At 29.5% G+C, this 25,685-nt stretch overlaps 7 protein-coding genes and 1 long non-coding RNA gene across 8 annotated transcripts; 5 read left to right on the top strand and 3 right to left on the bottom strand.

Moving 5' to 3' along the window:
* Positions 1 to 342: 342 nt before the first annotated feature.
* On the bottom strand, positions 343 to 4,498 carry dre4 (SPT16 homolog, facilitates chromatin remodeling subunit dre4). The gene is made up of 7 exons (XM_047053412.2): positions 4,172 to 4,498; positions 2,760 to 4,121; positions 1,905 to 2,687; positions 1,518 to 1,832; positions 1,283 to 1,452; positions 956 to 1,221; positions 343 to 891 (listed from the first exon to the last, which is right to left on the bottom strand). The coding sequence occupies exons 1-7, from the start codon at positions 4,253 to 4,255 to the stop codon at positions 602 to 604; spliced, it is 3,270 nt and encodes a 1,089-aa protein (XP_046909368.1). The 5' UTR covers positions 4,256 to 4,498; the 3' UTR covers positions 343 to 601.
* Positions 4,499 to 4,685: 187 nt separating this feature from the next.
* LOC124489821 (uncharacterized) lies at positions 4,686 to 6,011 on the bottom strand. Its single transcript, XM_047052213.2, has 2 exons — positions 5,312 to 6,011; positions 4,686 to 5,217 (listed from the first exon to the last, which is right to left on the bottom strand). The coding sequence occupies exons 1-2, from the start codon at positions 5,563 to 5,565 to the stop codon at positions 5,109 to 5,111; spliced, it is 363 nt and encodes a 120-aa protein (XP_046908169.1). The 5' UTR covers positions 5,566 to 6,011; the 3' UTR covers positions 4,686 to 5,108.
* Positions 6,012 to 7,408: 1,397 nt separating this feature from the next.
* On the top strand, positions 7,409 to 8,897 carry LOC124490132 (zinc finger C4H2 domain-containing protein). Its single transcript, XM_047052593.2, has one exon. It carries the CDS (start codon positions 7,690 to 7,692, stop codon positions 8,725 to 8,727), a length of 1,038 nt encoding a protein of 345 aa, XP_046908549.1. The 5' UTR covers positions 7,409 to 7,689; the 3' UTR covers positions 8,728 to 8,897.
* LOC124490133 (transmembrane protein 42) lies at positions 8,887 to 9,824 on the top strand. Its single transcript, XM_047052594.2, has 3 exons — positions 8,887 to 9,114; positions 9,180 to 9,329; positions 9,401 to 9,824. The coding sequence occupies exons 1-3, from the start codon at positions 8,938 to 8,940 to the stop codon at positions 9,539 to 9,541; spliced, it is 468 nt and encodes a 155-aa protein (XP_046908550.1). The 5' UTR covers positions 8,887 to 8,937; the 3' UTR covers positions 9,542 to 9,824.
* On the bottom strand, positions 9,792 to 11,424 carry LOC124490134 (uncharacterized). Its single transcript, XM_047052595.2, has 2 exons — positions 10,783 to 11,424; positions 9,792 to 10,674 (listed from the first exon to the last, which is right to left on the bottom strand). Exons 1-2 carry the CDS (start codon positions 11,126 to 11,128, stop codon positions 10,574 to 10,576), a joined length of 447 nt encoding a protein of 148 aa, XP_046908551.2. The 5' UTR covers positions 11,129 to 11,424; the 3' UTR covers positions 9,792 to 10,573.
* Positions 11,425 to 17,792: 6,368 nt separating this feature from the next.
* ProRS-m (prolyl-tRNA synthetase 2-like protein, mitochondrial) lies at positions 17,793 to 20,339 on the top strand. The gene is made up of 6 exons (XM_047053527.2): positions 17,793 to 18,601; positions 18,676 to 18,927; positions 18,992 to 19,145; positions 19,212 to 19,319; positions 19,378 to 19,666; positions 19,744 to 20,339. Exons 1-6 carry the CDS (start codon positions 18,227 to 18,229, stop codon positions 20,315 to 20,317), a joined length of 1,752 nt encoding a protein of 583 aa, XP_046909483.1. The 5' UTR covers positions 17,793 to 18,226; the 3' UTR covers positions 20,318 to 20,339.
* Positions 20,340 to 20,452: 113 nt separating this feature from the next.
* Positions 20,453 to 21,821, top strand: LOC142597485 (uncharacterized). Its single transcript, XR_012832204.1, has 2 exons — positions 20,453 to 20,734; positions 20,825 to 21,821. It is a non-coding gene; the product is annotated as an uncharacterized LOC142597485 (long non-coding RNA).
* Positions 21,822 to 22,105: 284 nt separating this feature from the next.
* Positions 22,106 to 25,123, top strand: LOC124490124 (motile sperm domain-containing protein 2). The gene has a single exon (XM_047052588.2). The coding sequence runs from the start codon at positions 23,146 to 23,148 to the stop codon at positions 23,977 to 23,979; it is 834 nt and encodes a 277-aa protein (XP_046908544.1). The 5' UTR covers positions 22,106 to 23,145; the 3' UTR covers positions 23,980 to 25,123.
* The last annotated feature ends 562 nt before the right edge of the window (positions 25,124 to 25,685 follow it).

Here is a 25,685-nt window from a genome sequence, read left to right as displayed (position 1 = left end):
TTTGTCGATAAGTTCCATTCATCATAGATGTCGTTGATGATGATGACGATGTCGTTAATATATGACACCAGAAATGTTCCGGTGTTTGAGCAATGAATAAATGTGAATAAATATGGCAATAATAATTAATCTGTATGGGCATCAATATGAAACAATATAATAGCCGTTGATATGGGCCATAATGACAAAGTTCGGGAAAAACTTTGCCAAATTCCATCCTTATCGAATGGTGTCGATGTTGACAATGAACGAATAATATATGTTGTTGATGAATATGGTACGAATGAATGTTCAGACTATCACGAATCAAGGGAGAAAAAATTTGCGCGTGCGCCAGAATCGAACAAAAAAATTCAATTTTTTTAGATGAAAATTATTATTTTAAAGAATAATAGTTAAGAAAAAGAATTATTACAATGTTTTAAAAAGTGTTCCAAGTGCGATTTTTTGTTTTTTTCAGGGTTGATAATAATGGTTCATAATTCATGAATGATAAATCAATGAATGGAAATGAAAATAATTTACAATCATCATTTAGAAAAAATGGATAGAGTTGTTGAAGCCAGCCAGCCATCACTTGTCTGTCAAAAAAATTGTTTGGTTAATGCTTTCGTTTCTTATTATTATGTGAATTTGAATGTTTTGAATGATGATCATCTGCACGACGTTTCATCGAATTATTCGAATGATGATGATTATTATGAGGACGGTGATGATTATTCGATGATGGTTTTTCTGATTTACCACCACCACTACCTTTACTCATTACTTTACGTTTTTTTGCCGTATAATCATCGACAAATTCACCAAGATTTCGATCAGCTTTCGCTGCTTCCTCTTCTAATTCGGACCAATCTTTTCCAGATTCTTCACTTGAACTAAGTGAACGCTCTAAAAATGAATAAAAAAGAAATCTTTAGCAAATGGATAAATTCTATTTTTGATGTTCATTTACCATCACTAGACTCATCTTCGGATATTGATTCATCCGAATATTCGGATTCAGACTCTTCATTATCATCAAATTCAGATTCTGATGGATCATATGCATCATCTTCTTCGTCAAGCTCTTCGGCAGCTTCACCTTCATCACTATCGTTTGCATCCAAAAATGACCAGCCACCATTTTCGAAAAAATCTTCAGGATCATCCGTAATCGTTTTCATAATTTTAGCCCAATTCAAGCTTTGAATACCTTCTGTATAACGAATATCACATGAACTACAGCAAAAAAAATTAAAAAAGCAATTAAAAACCGATAATCCTACATTGTTTAACATACTTAAGCCATTCTTTTACATGATCCAACATGTTCATCGGTACCGAATTTACTGTTGCTACTTTACGGAAATAATCTTTGAATACGAAAACCATATCAAAATTTTTCAGATGAAACTGTACACGTTCAAAGTGGACCAATTCAACATCTTCAAGTGTAATGACAAATGGTGGCTATATTATCATTTCAATGAGAAATCAATATAGAACAACACAATTCAACAATGTATACTACATACCCAATCTGTAAGATTGACCAAACATCCAGAAGTGGGCTGTAATAAAACATTCGACCGATTTGGAACGCCATAATAGCCAAGATCTCTAAATGGTAAATCAAAATCAACTTCTTGTTTGGTCATCGCTTGAACTTTGTCACAAAATAATTGAAATGCACTTTTCAATTTTTGTCGCATTTCTCTTTCTGCTTGTTCTGCAGCTAAATCATCACGATCATGCATATGTTGATGTTTGCCAAGATCGGTAGTTATTTCACCTACTTCCGTATAGAATTGAACATCTGTCTGTTTTTTCTTACCAAACATTATTGGATTCTATTATGATTATCAAATAAATTAAATTCAAAATGAGTTGAAAATAAAATGAAATTAAAAGATGAATCAAACCTTTAAATGAAAATGCAACAGAATCAACATTTCACCGTCACATGGTTGAAAGAATGCATGTTTAATATTGTTATACATAATGTCAATCTTATCGCCACGAATCGATGTAAAACGAAAACCATTCTGGTGAGCTTCTAATGTTCCGTGAATTCGTTTAGCAATAATATTTGGCTTAATATACAGATCTTTAAGTCGAGGATTCGTTTTTGAATTCGACAGTATAAGTTGATCCTGTTTGACAATACCTTCCATTTCACGTTCTTCAGCTTCACGTGTTTTGAATTTTTTCTGTACTTCTTTAATCAAACGGAATGCTGTATTAAGATTGGATGATGGTGCAGAAATTTCACCCGCCTCTTTTAAATTGGTAGAACGATAGGTTAATTCCTTTAAAAACGTAAGATTAGCGTTCGATGCAAACATCGATGATTCTTGTTTTGTTATTGTTGTTCCAGGTGTGAAAAAATTGATACGAAGATAAGTATAATCACCTTCAATCGATTGTGAAATATTCTTTATGGTCGATATATGAAATGGTACCGGTATACCAAATATAGGCAATATAATCGTTTCAAAACGTTTATCAACATAGATTTTTAATTCTTGAATTTCACGTTCCTGTGGCATTTGTTGTGTGGATCGATATGATATTGTTGATTTTCTGGCTCGTTCTTCACCTTTATGGCCAGACTTTTGTGCTAAACGTGCCCGTGCTTCTTCATTCAATGATACGGCCAATTCACGTTGATGTTGACGACGTTTTTCAATATCGGTTGCTTCCGACTAAATTTGAAAAAAAAAGAAAATAGCCATCATATTAGAATCGCATAGAAAAAGTTGCATATCTCAACTTACCCTGAGTTTTGTATCAATGACAGCCGTACGTCTACCACGTGATTGTAATGCATCTTTAACTACATCATCCATTTTATCCTCTTGTTCTTCTTCCTCTTCTTCTTCATCATCATCATCTTTAATTATGATAGCTATATTTTTTAATTTCTTTTTACTTTGTGTCAATATCGTTGCCGGTTGTTTATCATCTTTGACCAAAACAGTGTCACCAATGAACAATGCATATATTTTACTCTGTTCATCCGGTGCTTCACGATTCTCTAAATTTGCCAATCCAAGACTTACATTGAATACCATTCCACGTTTTACTATGGCCATTGATTTCGGTGCAATTTGTAATGAACTTTCTCGAAATTCGATACCCATAATGAAACCACAATTTCGGGTGAATTTATCCACCAATTTTCGATCATATTTAGCAACCATATCAACAGCCGTTTGATAAATATCAGCTAAATTTGCTCCAGGTTTTAATCGATCTAATATAACTTCCTGAACGGTCAATAAAAATTCATAATGTTTTTTCTGTTCTTCGGTTGGATTTACCAATAATGTACGGACAATATTAGAACAATATTGTCGATAACGTAAACCGACTGAACATGTTATTGTACCAAAATGTAAAATTTTACTATCACTTGAAGCGGAAAATTTCAGATTATATTGTCCACCACTTTGTATGATAGCTGGATAACATAATTCCACTTGTGATGTATCAACATTTTTGATATATTTTTTATTCTGTGATGCTTGTTCAACACCTTCAGTTAGTTTTATATGCCGTACTTTACGATCTTCATCAATAATACGTGTGAGTTCTTCTTTTAAATATTTTGTATATAATTCACAAGTTAACATGGCCGATTTAGTTATTAGATTAATTTCATGATCATCTTTTGTCGCCATAATATAAGCAATTGGTATGCTTATATCAATGACATTGAATTTTTTTCCATCCAATCGTTTTTGCCATTCAACAGTAAATTCACCGGGAAATTTATCACGGATGAATGCACCCAAATTTTTTCCCGTACTCGAATTTTCAATAGAATTTAATAATTTTTCAAAATTCGAAGCATCTTTATCAGATTTATCACGTACCAATAATGTTACAGGTGGTACGGATTCTTCATTTTCTTTACCCGATTCAATTGTTTTAAGAAAATCAACTTTCTTTTTCGATGCAAGTATAAATATACTACGTTTACAGAATACCATAATAACATCAGTCATTTCATAGCCAAATAACCATGTTTGTATTGCCGATGATTTACAATATAGTACTTCATTTTCCTGACCAATAGACACCATAATGGCATCGCATTTAACAAGATTTGCATATGATTCTTCATCATGACCATTCTGTAGGTAAAAAACAAATTAATGACATTCATTATAAAACAAAATTTTACCTTCCATGCATTGTATAATAACCGAATACGACGAAAAAAAGCATCTTTATCGATTGAAATTGATAATGATTGTGATTGAGACATTGTAATTCTCAATAACACACACACACCAAACACATACACAGAATATATCGAATGACAACTGTCACCTTCAAATTTCACAAAATTCTGGTTAATTTTCACACAGATTTCAAACGACGAAAATCTATGATTGAAAGAATTCAATTTTTTAAATGAATAAAAAAAATCAATTTGAAAAAATAAACCGATAAATCGATAGAAAGAAAATAAAAAACCACAATGTGTGTGTATTTTTGTACAAAAAAAAACAATGCAAATAAGAGACGAGAGGGAAAAAATTGAGCTTTGTCTATCCGTTCATAGTGTACGTGTCTCTATGAACATATACATTGTATGTAAATCACGCTATAGCACGTGTATATATATTGTGGAATGTAATGTTGGCGCCATTTTTGCTTGTTGGTTTTTTTTGAATGAATTCAACAATGAAAAATTGAAATTTACGAACATCGAATCATTCGGAATTTTATTGTGGAAAAAAAATCATTTTATCATTAAGACATTAGAAATCTTTTTGTTTTGTTTTGTTTTTCAAGATAATATTATCATCATATTTTGTTTGAATCATCAAAGAAAAATAAATGAAGAAAAAAAAATCAAAACAGTGTTCGCCATCTATTGGATCAATGGGATAAATTCATTGGAATTTGGCGGTAAATATAATTTTTATGTTTGATTCATTTTGATCATCATCGAATGAATGATTGGATGTCATTATAATCGTCATCATCATTATCAATAAATTGAGAAATGAAAAGAAAAAAAAATTAAGAAAAAAAAATCAGCAAACAATTTTTTTCGGTCATCCCGTATCCACCACCACCACCATCATCATCAAAATCATTTATCACTATCGTCAGGTATTGTTGTTTATCATATTTGCCGATTTACAACGATAAACGAATGAATGTATGGACATATCATCAGTATCGTGTACACATAATTGTCCATTCGAACATTGACATCTGTAATGTAATATAATAACAACAAACAAATGAATCAAATCAAACATTTTATTTGAATCTGGAAAATTAAAAAAAAAATTAAATTACTACTTACGAACTAAAGACAAAATATGATGGAATTTTACGAAATTGTTCCGGACGAAATACTTCCCAACCGCATGGTTGAAACATATTACAGAATGGTTTATTCGAAATCGAAATTGTTGTTGGTAATGATGATAATCGATTATCACCCAATGGAATTGTCGTTATCGATGATGATGATGATGATGACGGTAATGGTATCATCATAATAGTCGAAAGGATGGTGATCAACATCATCAATACTGATGACCAAATGAACATCATTTCTGATGTGATTTTTTTTGTTTTTTTTTCTCTCTCTCTCTCTCTCTTTGCTTGTGTGTTATCTGGACACCGTAACAAACACACACAGACACACGCACACACTTTATAATTTCTATATTACACTGTTGAATAGAAATATATATATTTTGTATATTTTTATCTGGTTTGTAATCGAAAATTGATTTGAACAAATTGAAGTCGTATTTATAGGCGCTGATCAGAAAAAAAAGTAAAAGTAAAATAAAAAAAAAATACAATTTTTTTCTGTTTATTTGGATGATCCTGTTTTTTTTCTTCTTTTTTTTTTTACTTGGTTCCTAGGATTGATGACTATTATCTCAAATGGATGTTGTTCTCATTTTTTTTTATGTCATTTCTTTTGAAATATTCCAACCAATCACATCCACCATTTCCAAGTACCAAACATGATCATCATCATCGGCAACAAAAACAAACGAAAAAAAAACATACACGTAAAAAGAACGAAAAAGTTTGATCAAAAAAAAAAAAAAAAAAGAATTCGATTATGTGGGCGTATGATGATGATTCATCACATTGTATTTACATCAGAATCGAATGGCCAATTGCTACTGCTGTTTTTGTTGTTGTTATTGTTGGAAAAAAAATCCAATCAAAATCAACTGATGATGATGATGATGATGATGATGATGATGAATAAATTAAAATTAATTCCAATGAAAAACAAACAAATAAACCTACGCAAATCATATGGAATTTGAATCACAATTATCAAAAAAAATGAGAATCCATACTAGTTAAAGTTCATTCATATCAAACACACGATGATGATAATTCAATCAACAGTCCAGAAAAAAAATTGCCATTTTTATTTTTGTTAAATAAATATTCGTATATTATTGGCCAAAACAACAACAACAAAATAATCAAGTTTCAAATTTCAAACAAAAACAGAAACAAAAATTTGTACATGATACCCACCAATCAGTTTCATTACTTGATCTTTTTGGGTTGTTCTTTGCAATATTCTTCGAAATCAGAATGGAATTGAAAATCGAATGCGTCTACATTCGAATTTCGGATGTATCATTTGTTCGATATGCTTTAACCCCCCCCTCCCGTCACCAATTCCGTTTCCATATCGACAAAACAAATACGTTTTTAAAAGATATTGATCAAAGGTCATCAAAATCCAATAAAAATGTACTTTCCGTAAAATGTTTTTTTTTCTTGGTTGTTGTCTTGTAGTTGAGGTTATATATCCAACATCAATCATCAATTTTTATGTGTGCTAGTACACACGTAATTCTTTCAATGATGTCAATCGAATCATCAATTGAAAAATTTTAAAAAGAAAATCTTATCAAAAGATTATTGTCATGGTATTACCAGGGACAACCTTTGACATTCTGCTTCGAATTAAATCAAATTGAACAATAAACAACACTATCAAAAACATAAGTCTTTAATGACTATCATAAAAAAAAACGGCGATCAGGATTCATCAAGGGTCATTACTCATTTCTTTGAAAAAATTTCAATGAAAATTTTATTGCATTTTTTCTTTGGTTTTTATTCATTTATTTATTTTTTTCTTTTTTTTTTTTGATGCTTAACGAAAAAAAAAATTCGGAGGGTGTAACACCACACACACACACACACACACATGGACAGATCAATGATAAGTGCTGCTAGATTTATGTGATTTACAAACGTTTCGAAATCGATAGGATCCACCTACACTCACTATATTAAGCTTTGCTACTACCCCCAACAGGATATATATTTATTTTGAGTCCATTGCTGGATCTTAAGATTTGTTTGGTTATTATTATTATTATTATTTACTACTACCACTACTACTTTTGACTCGATGTTCCTTGTTTTTTTTTTTAATTTCTGAGGAGGGGGTTAAAGTGGATTCTTTTTTTTTATTTGTCCATTGACATTCGATTATTTTTTTCTCTTTAATTTTTTTTTGTTTTATCTTCAATGATGATGATCTTTGATTGATTGATTTCATCTTGTTTTTTCCAGTTATTCAGTGTGCCAATTTGAGTGCCAATTTTTTTCTCTATTGATTGATCTCAACTATCCTATTTCGTCCGATCTCTATTGGAAGTGCTGAAAAAAAACATACTCGAAATGACCGAAAAAGAATTGCTCGTCATGAATAAATTGGAATATTTAAAAGAGATTCGTTATCGTATGCAAGAAATTGATCGTATGCGTTCATCAATCAATGAAGAATTGGATCTAGTAAATGTTGAAGAAAGATGTTTACAGGAATATCGTCGTGAAATGGATTCATTGTATCAGGAAAAAATGACCCATGTAGAAGAATTACGACAAATACATTCAGATATTAATATGTTGGAAAATGTTTTAAAACAATCGGAAGAGGATCGTAATCGTCATGTAGATAATGTTAAACGTTTACATCATCATCTACAACAGATGAAAGATGGCGTGGAGAAAATGCGTGTCGAAATTGGTCTACCTAGATTAAATGAAAATTTGAATAATCAAAATCAAAAGGATGAAGATGCATTAATGTTGGATAAATTAGATCTTGTATTGGATGCTGCAGCTAAACGTCATGGTAATACATCCTCATATCTAAAAGGTGAATTTGAATTAAAAGCCACAACAATGGATCCATTGGTGGCCAAACAATTATCATCATCGAATACATCGACAAATGCTGCGATCGGTTCTGGTTCTGGATCGACAAACATTGTCAGTAACAAACCATTCGCTGATAATACAAACACTTCAGGATCAAATTCATCCACCGCTAAATCATTGGGAACTGCTGGTGCTATTAGTGGTGGAGCATATTCCTCATCATTAGCATCATTAATGTCCGGTTTTCAAGATCTTCATACTGGATCACGATTAAGTGGTACAGGTGCTAGTGGTCAAGCAGGCAGTTTAGGATCATATCATCATACTGACCATCATCATGGTACATCTTCATCAGTATCATCCGCATCATCGGTAACTCCGAATTCTGTAGCATCTGCTGCTGCAGCAGCTGCTTTTCGTCAACAACCACCGCCAATGAAATCTTGTCTTTCCTGTCATCAACAAATCCATCGTAATGCACCGATTTGTCCATTATGTAAGGCTAAAAGCCGAAGCCGTCATCCAAAACGACGTAATCAACCGAAACAAAATTGAAAACATTTCAATGATTCAACTATCTCATTTCATTCATCCATTATCTCCGATCTTAATATTAATCGCATTTTACTAGCTTCATGCATGTATTTTTTTGCAATTCAATTATTTTCTCGTTTTTTTTTGAGAATAAAAATCGATTCGTTCGCCATCTACTGGCTTGGAATTGAGTTCATTAATTTTACCAAAACAAATTATTATTGATCCAAAATGGAAACTAATAAAAAGTCTGTAATCGCTTTACGATGCTCGATTTTATCTGGCGTATTTGCATCGTTAGCCGCTGTTTTTGGAAAGTTCGCAACATCACCACAGATATGTCATTCATATGTGTTATTATTAATCGGATGGATATTTAATTTTTCCAATAATTCGTTCGAAATTCAGGTGAGTGACAATAATTATCATCATCATCATAATTAAATCTTTTGTTGATATTTTTTTCCAAAAAGTGGCTTATACGAACATTACAGGTGCTCTCATTCACTACAATGATTCTAGTCAATTCGATGATGTGGACACAATTCTCATTAGCTTTGGCATATTCTGAACATACTATTCAAGTGACTACAGTGAATACAGTTACAAATTTTATTTGTTCGGTATGTTAATTTTGCTTACTGGAATAATTTTCTTATAAAATTTTTTTTCTTTCATTCATTAATTCATTCAGGCAATATTTGGTGTCATAATTTTTGATGAATCAATAACAATTCAATGGACAATCGGTATCACCTGTATTATGTTGGGAATTATTCTGTTGAAACGAAACGATACATCGATTATCAATCGTTCATCTAATAATTTGAATTAAGGTTACCAGAACCATGGTGGACTGGAATAAATCGGCTCCTTTTGGAAATTTTCTCACCTAACAAACAAACGAAAAAAAATTTAACCAATGTAAAACTGTATAATTAAGCGAGTTTTCCAATGTAAAAATGTTTGTCCTCCTCGACCCCAATGGCCGATCTGGCAACCATAATTTAAATACAATCACAATCATCAACAATTGTAAAGGAAACGAGCGGACAAAGATGAACAATAACGAGCTTACAAAATTATTATTAATAAATAATCAATTTTTATTTAAAATTTTCAATAATTTGTTTCTTTTTTTTCAATCAAATGATATTTTTATTTTAATAATAATAAAATAAAATCGCAGCCTCCATACATTCATGAATCGAATTCATTTTGTTTGTTTTGTTTTGTTTCAATCTTCGGATAATCACGAGGAAAGCAAGAAAAGAAAAATAAAAGAAGAATTAAGAATGATTAAGAACTCAAAAAGGGCCACTCAACGATGATGATGATGATGATGACGATGATATTGATGATGATCAAAAGTCAAAATGATGGAAAAAAAACAAAACCAAATTGATATGATGATGATAATGAAGAAAAAAAAACAATGTTAAAATACTATCAAAGTCAGATTCGGTGGTTTATTACAGAATCATTTTTTTTCTCTTGGTTTTTTCTCCGTAAATCTCAATATTTGATCTTTTTGTTTGTTTATGTTATCTGTGGCTACTGCATTGATTTTTTTTTTCGTTTGTTTGTTTGTTTTTCTATATCATAGTGCATAGCCTCATAAACAGAAATTATTTTAAAGAATAATAAGAATCACAAATTAAATTCCAGAAAAAAATATCAAATCTTATATGTGGACAAAGTGTATGAGAACAATCAAGGGGTGAAATGAATCAAAAATGAAAAAAAAACACTTGTGGAATGTATTTGGAACAAAAAAGGTGTTTGTGTAAGTGAGTGTGTGTGTGAATGTCTTGGATGAATCGATTAATTGAATCCAGGGAATCGATTGATCTAAAGTCAGTGTTTTTTAACCAGATTTTTGCATCTTTTCACGAAATGATGAAAAATCAAAATTTTTTCCCTTATTTATATGAAGAATATAATCGGGTAGATCAACACCCATGGCGGCTATACAAAGAAAGAAAAATAATAAAACAATTAAAATTTAAAATCAACAAATTTCATTGATTGAAAAATGGTTAAAGAAAAACAATTAAAAAGAAATTGATTAATTACCTGCACGTTTATTACTTTTAACATTAAGAAATTTTCGTACACGAATCTGATTTGATTGTGATAATAATAATTCATCAATAACACGAGATAGATGATTACGATCCATATCGAATAGATCCAACATTTCCGGTTCATTTTCAATTAATTGTTGTAGACGATTATATAGCAATATTGATTTCAATGAATTCGAATCCAATGGTACAACCATATTATCGCCACCACCAACACCATTATTATTACTATCTTGAGAGATTGGATTGGCCATTATCACCATAGCCATGATGGCCAAAATTGAAGCCATTAAATAAGTGGCCATTATTTTTGATTCTTGATTTGAGAATTTCATTTTTTTAGAAATTTTTTTTTTTGATTACTCACACACCAACACACAAAGACTGAGGAAAAGAAAGATCAGAAATTTCACTTTGAAAAGAGAGAGAGAAGAAGAAAAATTATTTCCGGTTTTTTTTTGGAAAAGTTCAAACAGTAAAAATATGATGAAAAATTCAAAAGTCGATCGTGAAATTGAACAAAAAGGAAATTTTCAAATTCAAATTTTTTTTTTCGTCAAAGATTCAACGCATCAAAAAATGTGTTGCTGATTCTCATTGATGAGAGTTAGCTCTAACATTGAATAATAATGAATCTGGTGCATCTTTTGGTGATGTATTTATATATGAAATGAAAATGGAGGAGAACCACATATAGAAAGGGGGACTAAAAAAAACCCTCTCAAAAAAAACAAAACAAAAGTGTTCATAGTGTTTTTCTCTGTTTCATTGATTAGATACACACACACATGAACTACCAATAGCGATGGTACATTCCATTATGTATGTGTGTGTGTGTGTTTATGAAGGGAGAAAGAAAGGGAAAAGGAAAAAGAAGGTGTTAACAATTTCATGAATGTCAAGGCATTTTGAATAAAAACAACAACAACAACAAAAACATTTGGGATAATGAATGATGAACACGCCCATTCTTATTTTGATAATAATGATGACGAAAACAATATTTAATAAATATTCCTATAATAATTAATTGACAAACTGATCTGGTTTATTTTATAGATATGGCATGCCATCCTGCATGTATGACATTGTCATATTGTTTTTCTGTTTCTGTTGCAATCATTGATGATGATGATCATTATCTTTATCAATTTAATATAATTGGACATTCATCTTGAAAAGTTGAAAAAAAAAATTCAACTTCAATGCAATTTGATCATCATCCTATTTTTCATTATGTTGACGTATATTTTTTCTGTAGAATAGATGGATGGATAGACACAGCTTATTACATCAAGTGATGATTATTTTTTAAAATTCTGATGCAATGTAACTATTAAAAGTTTTTTTTTTTGTTTCATTTTTATTGAAAAACCAAATAATCATTTGAAGAAATTTCCAAGAAATTCTTCAAATAAAAAGGTTGTCGATCAAAAAAGGATGAAACAAGTGATTTGTCGAATGACAAGTTGCATTCGAATTTGAATCCAGTGAAAAAAAATGTGACCAATGTGTGTGAAAGTCAAAGTAAATAAAATTATTTTTGTATAACAAAAAAGCGGAATAAAGCAGTTCAAACTGACTGGTTTGAATGATGATGATGGTGGTGAAAAAAATTCGAAACAAAACAAAAAAAAATATGGCGAAGTTTTTTTTTTTTTTTGATTTGATTTGATTAAATTCGATTGATTGATTGATCAAAAAGAAAACATGGTTTTTTTTCTTTTTCATTTTCAATAGTTTTTTTTGAGATTTTGATTTGAGAAAAAAAATCAATCTGTAAGTCGATATTGATTTCGTTGTGCTTTGAAAATAAGATAATTTCTTAATACTATTATTATTAGTAAAATCATACCCTCATTGATCATGATCATCATTAGCCAAATTTGAATTTGTTATGATTGTTGTTGTCATCATCATCATCATCATCATCATCGTTTGATTTGAATTTATCAGCGATAATAATAATAGTATTTTTTCTATTTACATAAAATGAAATTCATTGGATGCATCATCAGCAAATATATGATATTCGATGTATCTGGACATGGCAAAAAAAAATTATTATTATGAATGACAAATAAATTGAATAAATAGATTCACGTGATCGAAAATAAAAAAAAAAAAAAACAAACAAACATTGAATTACCTAAATTCAGCAAATTCAAATAGAATTTCATACGATTCACTTCAAGTTCAATTTAGTAGTAGTTTTCATTATCATTTTAAATGACCTTGACACGATGATTCTTATTAAAATGATAATGATCAATGATTCTATTTTTACATATAATATAGATGTACATTTTTCTTTCCTCTTCGTTTTTCTTTTTCACCGTCACAAGGTTTGAAATATAAGACTTTTTTTCAATCCATTATTAATACGTGGACATTCATTATCAATTGATGATCAATGATTTGATGATAATAATAATTATTATTTCAATAGTTAGTGAATGAAAGAAAAATCAAACAAAAATGGCAAAAAAATAAAATAAAATAAAACAATCGATTCTCCACTATCTCATATATCGAATAATTCGTTCATCATTGGTCCATCATTCATAATAATAATCGATAATAAATGGAAAAAAAATTCAATTTTGAATATATATTGAATTTATAACGAATCGATCGATCGATCGATCTAATTATATCATTACAGACGATAATTTTTCTATTTTCTTTATGATAAGACATTTTTTAGGATCAATTTTTCTCATCAACATTATCCTTGGGTTTATAATTATTTTTATTTTGATTTGATTTGATTGATTTTACCATGACCATTGAGATTATTTTATAAAAGCGGGTAAAAAAAAATCATTTCTTTCATCCCTTACGGATAAGATTATCATATCACTTTCTTTCTTTTTTTTTCATCTTACACTGCATAACGAGTATGATGAGAGAATATTGTTTTTTTTTATCCAATTTGTTCTGTCTCAACATGAAATGTTAGTCATTTTCGGGCATTTTTTTTTTTGATAAATTTTGTTTTCGTTTTTTCGTGAAATCGGTTTTTTGGTTTATTCATACACATTCACAGTCGTCTGGTTTTATTTTATATCGTATAGAGGATGCATTTCTATAGATTTGTAATCATCATTGTTATGTATGTTATTATTTTGATATGTATATATAAATCGATTAAATTCAAATGATAAAAGAGAGCTTAAAATCATAATGTGGTTGATGATCATCATACAAAATGTATGTTATAATCGTTAATAAACAGAAAAAAAAAATCTGATCATGTTTTGAATATTTTCGAGGTTAAATCTATTAGAATGAATGAATGAATGAATGAGAAAAAGAACACACATCAGAAACCTATTTTGGTGTAGTATATAGATTGAATTTAAAGCTGTTTTTTCTTTTGAAATGTTTCTGAATTATTAGTTAATGATGATATCATTTATGTTTATGTACTCAGGTTGTACTCGAAACGGATATTTTTTATTTTTTTTTTTTTGGTTTGATTTGTTATCGTTTTTAAATCAAAATTTCAAAGATCAATCGATCAATTTTCGATCATAAATTGTGAATGAGCCAGAAATTATTATTATTATTACATTTTCATGAGGTAGTCACGATGGGCGTTCCGGTTCGTTCAAAAAAAAAATCTATGTTCAACAAAATACATTTATTATTATTATTATCATGTTGATGATTTACCCTGTAGCCAAGCAAAGCGAAATCCTCATCATCATCATCATCATCATCAGCATGATTAATCGTGATCATCATACGAATTGCGTATTTATTGAAAAAATTTGTCATCTCGAATTTCACACGGTCCTAGCATCCATCAACATCATCCATTAAATAATATCTTTGACATTGAAAAAAAATAATTATAAAAATTTGAATGAATCGTCATTGATGAACAAAAAAAAAAAGAAAATAATATATTGAACTTATAAAAACTTCTTTCTTTCTTTCTTGTTTTCTTTGTTTGTATGTCTATATATCATCATTATGTGATCAATCAATGTTTGAATGGTTGAATTATATGGTCTTTGTCGAAATCAAATGTTTTGACGTTTTTTGCCAAATGGCCAAAAAAAAAAAAAAAAAAATTCCCCGATATTTTTCTTGTTGATGAACTGATTTTTTAAAATCTGAACACAAAGATTCCATTGTTATAGCTGAATTCGAACTACTAAATGATGGGAAAACAATATATATATTTTAATTATTTCAAATTTACAATTTAATTTGGTAAATGTTTGAACCTGATATGAAAATTTGCCATTTATGTCCAAATTCTAGACTAATTTTGAATGTAGCGAAGAAGGATTATAGTCCAGAAAGATACGTTTTGGATCAATACAATTAATTAAATTGTCATTTGGGAATGGTTTTTCTCATCATACAAAAAAACAAAAACAGACAAAAAAACATTGAAATTATCATGAAAAATATGTCATTGAATGTATATCATCATCATCCTCATCATCGAGGGAAAAAACCAGAAAATATTAACCAGAGAGAGAGACGATAGAGACGAGAGAGAGACGAAAAAAAAACAATTACTAGCGGAAATTAGAAGAAAACAATTTTTTTATTTTTTTGAATATGATTGATGATCAATGATCGATTGATATATTGAGAAAACACACACATCTGGAGTTTGTCCATATCCAAAAAAAAAATTGGAATGTCCGAATTTATTGACGTTCGAACCAGACAAAAAAAAATGATTCAAATTCGAACATATTTTGTTCTCGTTTTTTTCCACATTTTTTCTTTCATCACCATCATTTACCCAGAAATTTTTCCATAATAATTCACTCATGTTTGGAGAGAGTTTTCCACACACACACACACAATTTCTCTGTTCAAAAAATTACTCTTTTCATGATTAAAAATCTGATTTTTGAAAAAGTTTTTGAAGTAGTTTTTTTTTAATTTCAAAAAATGACAAAATTTTTTTTTTGTTATTTTAAAACAAAATTTTGCCTCCAGCAATCCAAATGATAAACTAATTAGTGATCTGGGTCATATTAAGAAAATATGATAAGAATGGTTGAAATTTGAGATCCAATACTTGATCATCATCATTATGATAAGAGAAGAGTTGATCCAATTAATTTTGAGTATAATTCAATGTAATTCAATTTTTTGGTTTCTCGTTTTTTTTTCTATTTATTCTGGAAAAAAATATTTCAACAATTAATTGTTTTATGGAACGCGTGTCAAATTCACCGAATAGGTTCTGGAATTAATAGGAAATGAAAAAAAAATGAAAAGAAAATTAGGAAAAATGATAGTTATATATAAACAAACATCACATCAATAGATCAATGATGTCACGATAAAATTTCATCATTCAGCAAATATACAGGCAAAAAAAATTCGAATAATTTGGTTTCTAATTGTAGTTGGTTTGTTGTTGTTGTTGTAGTTGTTTTTGGAATATTCAAATTCATTCAAGTTTTTTTTCTTCTTTTGTTTATTCTGTTTAGATTCTATATATTCATTTTAATTGTCTCATTCAGGCACATGAATTGGGCAAACATTTACAATGCGTTTTTTTGTGTTGAATAAAGAAACAAAAATGATATTTGTTTTTGTCAGAATGAAAAACAAAATGATGAAAACCTGGATGAATTATCCAAACGAATTAGAAATTCATTAATTTTTCTTTCTTTTTGTTTGTTCATCGGGTAAAAACTAATGAATGAAAAATAAATAAATTCGTGATTAAAATTCCCGAAGGTGAAAAAAAAGAACTGGATGAATGGCAGTGAGGAAAATCGATGATGATGATGATGATGATCGGATGTCAATTGTTATTGGAATGACATCGGCATTGTTGATGAACATAAAAAAAATGTTTCAAAGTTAAAGTTCATTGAGTTATGCACTGAAAGAAAAAGGAATTGCACTTTTAAAAAAACGAAATAGAAGAGGAAAAAAATCTTCAATATTTCGGATTGATCTGGATTCAAACATCCAGAAATATTGATTATTTGTTATTATGTGTGTGTGTGTGTGTAGTGTGAAAAAAATGATAAATTTTGAATCCGGTTTAAATCGGTTTTCCCAGTCACTTTTCAACATCATCATCATCATCATCATAATTTAATATTCATTCGATATCAAGATATGCAATTCAGACTTAATAAACACACAAACACACACACACACAGAGAGAGAGAGAGAAAAGTGATTGCCATCAAGTGATGCCGAAATATTTAATGACGTGAATCAAAACACGGATAATTTTTACTGTTATTGTTACTTGTTTACTTGTCACACGCGCACGCCATTTTCGACGAAAATTATTATTATTGTTATCTATATCAATGAGAAATGAAAAAGATTATAAACATTTATGATTTGAATCTTGAATGTTTTTGTTGTCGTTGCCAAATTGATAATTCGATTTTAAAATCAATAACAATTAAACTACGTTGGTTAGATTTGGATCATATCGGTATGAATCGGATATTTGTAATTAATTTGATATATTGCCTGATTGATTTATTATATGATCAATTTAGTCTGAAACAAATTAACATCCGTAAATATTGTTGGGAAAGCAAAATAGACAAAAAAAATTGCATTTTTGATATTGATTTGTTGATTTTGAAGAAAAAAAATTGTGCAATCATAATCGATAATGATGATGATGATTAATCCAAGTAGAAATCGATCGAATCATATATAAGAAAACGTTTTTAATGAACGTCATTGCGGCATATGGTTCGATGTAAAATTGGTGGGTGTGTGTTTTCGCATGTTTTCTAAAAAGTTAAGTGCAATAATTATTATTGCACTCGGATTTAGGATATCATCAACAGCATAGACAAACAAAACACAAACAAACGAAAAAAAAATTCAAGATCAACATACATACAAAAAAATTGTATGTTTGTTTGGATTAACGTACAAACATTCAAATTTTACACTAGTTTATGAAAATATATCACTCATTCATTTTAGAATGATTGAGTTGATTGGTCGGTCGATTGAACCGAAAAAAGTGGTTGATTGTGAATGCTAAAGTGTCATCGAAATAAGAAACAAGCAGAAACAATCGCCATCAAAATCACATTCAGCACAAAAATCAGCAAAAAAAATAAAATAAACCAAACGACGGAAGTTAAGGTCAAATACCGGGATAAGCAATTTTCGCAATTCATCCACATAATTTATCCACGAAAACAAAACTCGAGCACAAAAAATAGATTCGAATTTTAAATTTACCAAAATTAACCCAAACACAGACTGCTGATAGTCGAAATAGCGTTTGTGTATTGGACGAAAAAAATATTTCGGCGTGCATGCAATGGTTAATTCAATGTTTAAAAATAAAATATTTTTTTAAAATATTTGATCTATTTTCCAGGAAAAAAATTATTTAAATTTTTTTTATTGATAAAATTTTATAATTCAAGTGTGTGCGTGTGTGTAAAAAAGGCATGACAATTATTATTTTGAATAAATGTCGATCAAATTTCATTCGATTACAAGCGAATATACGACGAAGACAAAAATGTTTGTCAAATTCAATCGATAATCATCATATCCATCATGATGGTGAACGACGAATATCTACTGGCATCATCAATTTTCATCGTTATCATCATTCATCTATAATAAATCATATGATTAATAAAAATTTGAATGATCATTCGTATGCCAAACGTGATTACCATCACCATCATCATGTGGTGGATCAACAATGCCAAATTAGAGGACGATTATATCGTTGGAATGAAGTCCTATTTAGTTCAACATTCAATGAAATTGTTCGTCTTGATTCGGCAATTGTTGATGATATTACGCAATATAGTGTAAGTTCATTTTGTCTTATGATTGTTGATTTTATGAATCCTAATTTATTTGTTTGTCTTTTTGATGTAAACAGCTGTTTCGTGAAAAGAATTTTATTAAATCATTCGATAAAGGATTCTTTTCATTGATGCCATTCGTCGTTCGATCATTAGAACGTTTGAACGATTTAGTTAATCAACATATGTATCAGCTTGGTGCACAGAAAGTTCAAATGCCATCAATTGTTGGCAAACATTTATGGTTACGATCCGAACGTTGGCAATTATCTGGTCAGGAGATATTTCGTGTAAAAGATCGTCATCAAATGGAATATTGTCTTGCTCCAGTTAGTACAATTTTGACCTTTGAACATTGATTAATCAATCGTTTTCAAATCTCTTTAAATTTAGACACATGAAGAAGTGGTTACACAAATATTGGCCTCATGTAATCAATTATCCCATCGACAATTACCCATTTATTTATATCAAATATCACCAAAATATCGTGATGAATTACGGACAAAATTCGGTTTGCTTCGTGCACGAGAATTCATCATGAAAGGTATGTGAATTGAATCGTCATGTGTTTGTGTGTGTATTGTAATTTCATCACTTGGATTCGTTTCAGATTTATATACATTCGATAAGGATGAAGATACGGCCAAACAAACGTATCAGATGGTCAGTTCAATGTATGAGAATTTATTCCGGTTATTAGAATTACCAGTGATTAAAAGTAATATTTTAAATCATTATAATTATCGTAGCCTAATTTTTTTCATTTCCTGGTTTAGCTGTTGGATCGGTTGGTACTATTGGTGGAAAACATTCACATGAATTTTTGCTTGCAACCAATCTCGGTGAAGATGAAATGTATACCTGTTTAGATTGTTCTGAATCATTCAATGCCGAATTATTAGCTGATATGGATGACCAACAACAACCACATTGTCTAAATTGTAAAAGTCATAATTTAACATCGAAACAACGTGCATTAGAATTGGGCCATTCATTTTTATTATCCGATCGATATTCTAGCCGTATGGGAGCCATATATTTAGCTGAACATTCAAATAAACAAATGTATGTTGTTTGTAATTTTGAAATTCCTTTGATAATTTTATCTAATCACTTTTTTTCTAAAATTATTCATTAAATAGAGCACTACAAATGGGATGCTATGGATTGGGCATTAGCCGTATATTGGCCGCATCGGTCGAATATCTATCCTGTAAATATCAACAATCATTATCATCGGATTCCGATTCCTCATCTACCAATTCTTTATCATCACAATCTACATCGACACTATATGATTCAGCATCAAATTCCTTATTTCTTCGATGGCCAAAATTAATTGTACCTTTCAAAGTTTGCTTAATATTACCGAAACGTGATAGTAAAGAAGATCATGGAAAGGGTACAGAATTTTCTATGCATTTAGCCAATGTTATCCGTAACCGATTCGGAGAGGATATTCTCATTGATGATCGTTCTAATCTTACCATTGGTAAACGATTATTAACAGCTAAAACGATTGGTATACCATTCATATTGGTTGCTGGTCGTAATATAATCGATGTACGACCGAAATTTGAAATGTTTGACATGTATATTGAAGATGATAATGTCAATAATCCAGTGAATGCTAAACAAGGCCGCCTAATGACGCAGGCGGAAATTCTTGACTATCTTAAAATTCATCTAAAACATTTTCGATTGAATCAAGAATAAATTTTAATTTTTTTTTTAGTAATTTTTCATTCTTTTTAAACAAATTTTTTTTTTAATTTCAAATTTTTCAAATGAATTTCTGTGGTTTTCGATTCAAGATCACATTATAATTAAGAAACGAACAACGAGTTTATATCGCAGGATCAGAATTTTTGATTACCATTCTCTATCCTAGAGGTCGCTCCCATCGTTTCAAATGAATTATTCATTGAATTTAAAAAAATTTCAATGTCAGCATTATGATACATGAAGATAATGTATCGAACAATCGACAATCTAAATCTAGCCAAAAAAATTGTGATCCACCATGTTCATATCATCAAACTGCAATCGATCCATAATCTATATATAGAAAAGAATTTGAGTGGGACGTCAATTCATGTTCATTCTACTGTAAAAGTTAGGTACGAATAAAAGGTTAGGGTCTATCATCATCATCATGTTTAACATTATTAAATCATATGTTCTATTTTTATTATGGTCAATGATTCAATTAACATTGGTAAGTTATTGTGATTTTTCAGGCGGAATTATTTGCAATTTTCCAATCATCATTATGGTTGAAAAGAACTAATCGATCGGCGAGAATTTTTTATTGATTCGTACTCTGCTATTTTTGCCTGTTGTTCGAATAATTGTAATGATTTATTGGTTTTCAGTTAATGTTGTTATGTTGGACATATTGTTAATAAAAGAATTATCGATATCTTAAATCTTTATTTGATTGAACCATTGTCATTATTATTTTTTTTTTTTTGATGATAATGATGTGATTATTATAATAATAGAAATCTCATGTAAAAATGAAAAACAAAAATTTTCTATTCTTTTGTATTGTTTGAATCATCATTTTTTTCGGGCTGAGAAAAAATAAAAATTTCCATTTTGTTTCTTTACAATTTTTTTATCATTGTGATAAGGTGTGTGTGTGTGTTTGTGCCAATCAACAAACACAATCGATAATTGTTCGATAGATTCAATCGATCAATCCAACAATCAATCAATCATTCGATTCGACAATATGTGATAGATGGATGGGTACATAAGAAAGAAAGAAAGTGTAAAATCATTTATGATTTAAAATTGATGATGATTTTATTTGAATCAAAATTAAAAAAAAAACTTAAAAAAAATCAAACTCATAATTATGATGATGGCATTCGATAATCAATGATTCATGTCGATTAATGTGCAATAATGTTCATTCATGGATCGAAGAATGAAATGATGATAATGATTGAGGATTATCGAAATGATGGAAAAAAACACGCAATCCTTGTGATCTTGAAATTTTTTCTTTCTCTCTTTTTTTAACAATCAAATCAATAATTATTGTCGTCAAATTCTTCTTCCCTCCTCATCATACACTTGGCATTTATCATCATCGTTATTATTATTATTGGACTTTTTTTTATCCACGATACAATTTTTGGGATAATATTCATTTGGGTTTATTTATTTATTTTATTTTTTTTTTTTTTTGATTTGTTTCTTCTTGGTCATATCATCAAATGAGAAATACTTGTTTTTGTTTACAACGATAATAATCAATAAAAATCAGGTAACAATTTTGATTATGATCAATGTTTTGTTGCTTGAGGCAAAATAATATGATGTTGATCAATTGAAAGGTTATATCAATGTATGTATGTGTGTGACGCGACCATTTCGATTACGAGCGATGATGGCTAATTTGCTATTTGAATAAAAAATGAAAAATTCATAAACAAAAAAAAAAACAAGAAATTCTAGAATTGACGTCATCGACGTATACTCACCATCCGTAACATTCATTTAATTGATGAATTAATGAATGAAATTTGATTTTTTTTCATATTTAAGAATTGAATTCAACAACAACATAATCGAATATTCAGGAATGTTGTTTTCGAATCTGTTTTCACTTTCGCATTCATTTTTTCGTTTCATTGCTGGAACTTATCTCATGCATTAATCAATCGATCAAACAGAATGAATCAATGTTTTTGTTGTTGTTGTTGTTGTTGATGATAACATTGCCAATGTCAAGATCGATCAATTCATTTCTTTCACAATCAATTCATTATCATCAACAACAACAACGACAGCGAAGATTGTGAGTTGTACCATTGATGATGATGTGCAGACGATCAATTTGTATTTGACAAATAAAAAAGTATTCGTTGATTACATGAAAAACTTTTTTTTTCAATATAGACAAAATTCATCATTTGATTCCGAATGATTTTTGAGTAAAATTCAATTGATTGATTGATTTTTTTTTGAGAAAAAAATAAAATCATTTTTATCGATTTTTTTTCTCTGTGTGCTGATATTTGTTCTATATTATTATTGTTTATTTCAATCAATTTTCTTTTATCATTCAAATAAATCGTGCTACAGACCTTGAATCATTTTACATTTATTTAGGTTGTTAGGTTGATTGATAATCATCTGTGTTTAGATTAGATCATTGTCATTGCCAATAAAATTTTGTTTTTCCCACTTTAAATCTATTTTAGTTTATCTAATATAAAGATTGTAAATCTCGTGTTTGTTGTACAGATTTTCAGATGTACCCTAAAATAGGGCACAACTACCGAAACGAAGATATTTTTTTCCTTAAAGTAATAACTATTTAAAATAAGACTATTTATCGACATTCTTTATTGTAAGACACACGTCTTATTGTCGCGTTTTAATGTGTATTTTTTTTTCAATTAAAATCGTGTTGGAAAAGTTGATCCACATCATTCATTCATTTGGCAACGCTATTAACGGTATCAATTTGTTATTTGTGAAATAGTTTATTTGTTTTATCAATCAGCAAAACTTGAAATAAAAAAAAAATGCCATTACCACCACCAAGTGAAGCAATATTGAAAAAAATTGAACGTCTTCGTGCTCGATTCGAAAAAGAATTGGAAACAAACAGTCATCTTTACCATCCTATTGATATTGAACGTGTACGTACTGAAGAATGGCAAGTGGAACGTTTTGCTGCCGATGATATTTATGAATTGGATAACGATGATGGCCCGTTTAAAGCAATGTGTGAAGCATTACAATGGAAAAAAACATTAAATGTACATGAACGAACCGAAAAATCATTTCCAAAAGAATTTTATGAATTAATTGAAGTAGAAATCAATGGTCGTGATAATGAAGGTCATCTAATTCAATGGGAAGCAACACGTAATCAACGAAAATTTAAAGAATTAGAAGTGCTTACAAGAGAATTTATGGCATTCAGTTTGGAACGATTAGATCGTGCTGCCGGACGTGATGGTTTTGTCTATGTAACCGATAATGGCGGTGCCGGTTTGGCCAATGTCGATATGGATATGAATAAATTCAAAATCTCAGCAATCGAACATTATCCGGGTGGTATGCGAAAAATGTATGTAGTTGATTTGCCATGGCTTTTGAATGGTATCATGTCAATGATATTGGCATTTATGAGTCCAAGACTTCGTGCTTTGGTTCATTATTGCAAGAAAACTGATTTGCCTAAATTCATGGATGTTAAACATATTTCATTACGATTGAATGGTACACGTGATAAACATGCCTATCCATCCGATACACGTCGATTGGAAGAGATGACCGAATTAGGATTGGATGAAAAATTTCTTGATTCTTTTTACAAAACATACAAACTAAAACGTACAATGGCTAAATGATCGAATTTCGCGCATATCAACCGCATACATCAACACGTGGTCCACTAACAATTACCTGACCATTAACACACAAAAAACACAAATTCTACACTTCCACAAAAAATCTCTCACCACTCCCATCACATTAAACAACGAACACATACAAATAGTAGACAAAATGAAAATTCTTGGTCTCACTATGCAAAACCACCAACACCGCAACAAAATTAACTTCAATTTACACATAGAAAACACTATAGCTAAAACAATTCGTATAAAAAACGCACTTTTTAACTTTTGTAAAAACACATATGGAATTAACACAAAAAAAAGACAAAATTTGTACAAAGGTCTCATCAGACCCCAACTCACATACGGATCTGAAATATGGTTCAAACACATAACAAAAAAACAAGTGAAAAAACTAGAATCCGCACAACACACAATCTTAAGACACTCGATTATGGGTTACAGAACAATCTCTAAAGCTTGTACAACACTATTAACGAAGATTGAACCCCTAAGTGACAACATTTTAATTAAACAAACAAAATTCCTACACAGACACAACATTACACTAGAAACACTACACAATACAACAATCGAACATTTTATTGAAACAACAAAACAGAATGCCATGACACTTGCACATCAAAGCACAAATGAAACATTTAAAGAATTTTTCCCCCTCCCAAATATCCCCAAATTCATACATATAGATTTCATAACCACACAATTTTACACTGGACATGGTAATTTTCAAGAATATTTACACAGATTTCAAATTACAAACACAAACACTTGCACATGTACAAATCATCACACAGTCCAAAACGTTAAACACCTCTTATTATACTGTACAAATTACACAAACATAAGAACACAATTAAACCTAGGAAACATCACATCACTAGATAACTTTACACAGAACAAACACATACACAGTAAATTTAAATTCCTTTGTAAACACATATACAATCATTTAAAGGCAATACAAAATCAAACTTTACTTTCTTTTTAGTTTTATATTCAGATTTTAATTGTCATTTTCTCTTAGTTAGATTTTTACTTAATTTCATTTTGTAATCTCTTATTTTCAACCTTTTATACGCGCGAATATCTCCAAGATAAGCGCATAAATAAAATTATTATTATTATTATCGAATTTCGCGCATCAGATTGATTTTATATTGTTTTTAAATGCAAAGATCATTGTATATGAAAATATTATTGATGATGTTTTATATTTGTTGTTTATTATCATTATTATTTGTTTCTGTTTTCGGTTTTGAAAATTTCATTAAAATAATTCAATAAAAATAAATTCGAAAATTATTCGTATTATACGTCCAAATAGACATGTGAATTGATATGCTGGAAAATATCGACCAATTTGATAGCGATAATACCATAAAACGATGATCTCTACAATTATCATGATCATTGAACTAGTTGCTATAATCGATACCATAAAAAGATAACATTCTATTGATTGATACAGATGTTTACAATTATAATTATTTTTTGTGGCCAATAAATCATAGATATTGCTTTGGCAATAAAGAATGAATAGATATAATAACCAACAATTAATGATGATCATTGTGGACATGAATGACCAATAATTAAATCGAATTATATTGAACATTTTTTGTTTTTCAACTCAATTTATTTCATAGGCAGAATTTCTGAAATTTGGAAAAAAAACATCCGGCAAACGAACAAAA

The sequence above is a fragment of the Dermatophagoides farinae genome, chromosome 4 (assembly GCF_024713945.1).
Source record: "Dermatophagoides farinae isolate YC_2012a chromosome 4, ASM2471394v1, whole genome shotgun sequence".
NCBI lineage: Eukaryota > Metazoa > Arthropoda > Arachnida > Sarcoptiformes > Pyroglyphidae > Dermatophagoides > Dermatophagoides farinae.
This window is presented reverse-complemented; position numbering and strand designations above follow the sequence as displayed.